Genomic DNA, 3,164 nt, shown 5'->3' with positions numbered 1-3,164 from the left:
GCCAAACACAATACTCCTGTGGTTCGTCATGCTCCGTACTCTCCCCACATGGCTCCGTGGGACCTTTGGCTATTTCCCAAGCTGAAAATGCCGCTAAAAGAAACCCGAATTTAGTCGAGAGAAGACATCGTGCAGAATGCGACGGACCGGCTGATGGCCATTCCAAAAGATGCGTTCCAGCAGTGTTTCCAGCAATGGCAGGAACGCTGGGAGAAGTGTATACATTACCAAGGAGACTACTTTGAAGGGGATTAGGGTTTTGTACCTCAAAGTCAATAAATTTATTTTTGCTGACCAAAGGTCCGATACTTTTTGAACAGACCTTGTAGTTCACGATCAAATAAGGCAATATGCATAAATTTTATATTAAAATGTACAGAACAAGATTGTCATTCATGCAGGCTTACTCATAAAGATCAATCATATAATCAAAAAATTTCATTTGTAATCAAATTGTTGGAAATTATAACATACAAACTATCATTCCTGATATATTATTTTTTTAAAATAATTTTTTATGCTAGCAAAAATGAACTATACTCCTGTAAACTACAATAAGTAGTGTATATACATGAATTTTTTAAATAATAAAAGTGAAATGACCTTGAATGACTAAAGTTGGCAGTGAGTGTTTTGAAACAGTACAGTGAAAGCCTAATGAGTTTAAAAGAGTTAGGCCAAGACTCCACTAGCATAAAAATGGACATAAAACCCCTCATCGTAAAAGTGTTTGATCACATAACCATGATATTTTACGCCCGAGTAGGTCGTAAAACCAACGTAAAAGTGAGTTGAGCAGTGTTCAACTTTTGACGCGAATACGGCCGTAAAATGGTACCACCCACAAATCAGAAGTCAGTGAAATCTAGGTCATTGTGACATGGTGTGAAAATGGAGGAAAACGAGCTTTTGTATACGTTTCCTTGTGGCTACTCTAGAATAGATCTGGAAAGATTTATTTAAAACATCCGAAAGTATTTGTGTATCTATGACAAGAAGTATCCTGATTATAATAATGGATGCCTAAAACATGTGATATGGACAGCCAAAGGAAAATCCTTCAATTTAGAAGAGTATATAATAAAAAAAGCTAAGCTTATAAGTGCTGTATATTATCTTAATTAATAATACAATAATAAAAGCTAATATATGAAAGTAAAGNCAATTTGGAACTTGCCTGTACAATAATAATAACCAAGTGATAATATTAAGTGAAGTGAATAAAACTACAATTAGTGAAAATTCTGATTTTATTGATGCTGATATTAAAACAATTAAAAATGTACAATAAAAATTAATTAATTATAATTATTATTAATAAAAAGTACTGTAATTCATTCAGTTTATATTTGAAATAAATACCAGCAATTTAAACCATTGCATTGCAAGTACATAACAATTAAAATTGATAAACGTTTGTAGCATTGGTTAAGAGCAATAACTGATGCCAATTACAGTAGACCCCCTATAACGCGAGTTCCTATAACGTAGATTCCTATAACGCGGCGAAAAAATTGCGACAATATTCGTATAAAGACGCTAAAAGGGACGCGTAAAACGTCATCGCAGACTCGTCATCGCAGACGAGCAGCCGAACTACTTTCCGCCGTCCAGCGCCACGCTACGGAGAGTTTAGGCGAGTAAGTTGAGTTTACTATCGTCTGTACAGTATGTAAATTAGGTACCGTAAGTCTAATACAGCACTGTAATTTTATACATTTCTTGTGAAAGAAACATTTCTTATTCAACGGCCATAAAAATTATTTATATTAATGATGTCTCCATAGTTCAACGAAGTTTTTGCAGAAAAATAACATCAGAAATTGCGGCCGCTGTTTGGTGTGCTGCTCCGCGACGAAAACAAGCTTAAGCAATGGCATCATCGAATGGTACACACTCGGTAAGTAATCCTACAATTTTTTGTTTATAGCATAGTTTATACGGATTATTCCCAAAAAATTATACATGTTTTGGAAATGTTAAGTCGAATTAGTCTAGAATTGATTAATTTTATAAAAGAAAACCTTTCAAACAGCCGTAGTCCGTAAACTTCACACGTGTCGGGCTGCGATTGGCTCATGTATTTAATGATTCCTACAATGCAAAATTCGTATAACGAGGAACGTATCTACCGCATTACGGGGGTCTACTGTATATGTTATCAGCAACATATTGAGGCTACTAGTACAACAATACAGCTTAAAAATACCTATTTACCTAAAAAAAGTTTTATAACAAACTTTGATTGCAATAAATATAGTTTTGGGACATGCTAATTCTGATAACATTAGACAATTGAATTACAATATCAATGACTACAATAAACAGATTTCAATATACAGTAATACCTTGTTTTATGTTACCTCCATAAATAATACCTTGCTATAACATTGTTGACAACTGAAGTGTAGAAAACTTGTAAATTTACAACAATTAAATTTAATTAACATAGAATTTCACTTTTATTGTCATTTTGATGTTAAGTGTCCTATATAGTTATTTCAGTAGAATCTGCTATTGTCAATAATTGAAATAAGTGATATTCTAATGAAAAGTTTGTCAAGCTACCATCATAGATATCTATGGTAGTAGTCAGGTATGGTGGTATCTTGACTACTATAGTTAACTTATAAGTTATAACTTGAGTAGATTCACTGACTATAATCTGGCAATACTAATTCTATAGTTGATGGAGATGTATAAAGAAATACCATAGTATTTATTGAGTAACATTTTCATGGTTAACAATGAAAATTGTATCTAATTGTCTGGGTTAAGCATCTCAATCTTTAAAAATTTTATTAAAAAATGACTTATTATGTCAATGTTTATAATTATCAACATGTATGCTATTTAATTTTTTTCAAAAATATAGTAACAGCAGAGTGGAGAAATGAAAATAATGCAAGAAATATCATACAAAAATTTTTATAAATATTTTTTTTTCTATTGGTCTTATTAAGTGTTTTTGGTGGTAGAAATATTGCATAATGTAAATATTTTGACACATTAAAATTTTTTTCTATGTATAAGCAAATTTAAATAATATGATCACAAGAAATACAACATTCATGTGTCTCAAATGATAAAATTCAATTTCTCTACCTCTCACTTGTCAAATTTAAGAAAGAAAAAAAAAAAAAAAAAAAAAAACAGCGAAGTGA

At 31.6% G+C, this 3,164-nt stretch overlaps 1 protein-coding gene across 1 annotated transcript in view; it reads right to left on the bottom strand.

Moving 5' to 3' along the window:
- Positions 1-3,164, bottom strand: part of LOC111636082 (sister chromatid cohesion protein PDS5 homolog B-like) — a 133,018-nt gene that overhangs the window by 22,575 nt on the left and 107,279 nt on the right. Inside the window, exon 21 of the mRNA XM_023381252.1 lies at positions 2,210-2,217. Coding sequence (XP_023237020.1) covers positions 2,210-2,217 — 8 coding nt within the window. The remainder of the gene's footprint in view (positions 1-2,209; positions 2,218-3,164) is intronic.

Source organism: Centruroides sculpturatus, unplaced genomic scaffold (genome assembly GCF_000671375.1).
Source record: "Centruroides sculpturatus isolate CEXI.00-Female unplaced genomic scaffold, Cexi_2.0 scaffold962, whole genome shotgun sequence".
NCBI lineage: Eukaryota > Metazoa > Arthropoda > Arachnida > Scorpiones > Buthidae > Centruroides > Centruroides sculpturatus.
This window is presented reverse-complemented; position numbering and strand designations above follow the sequence as displayed.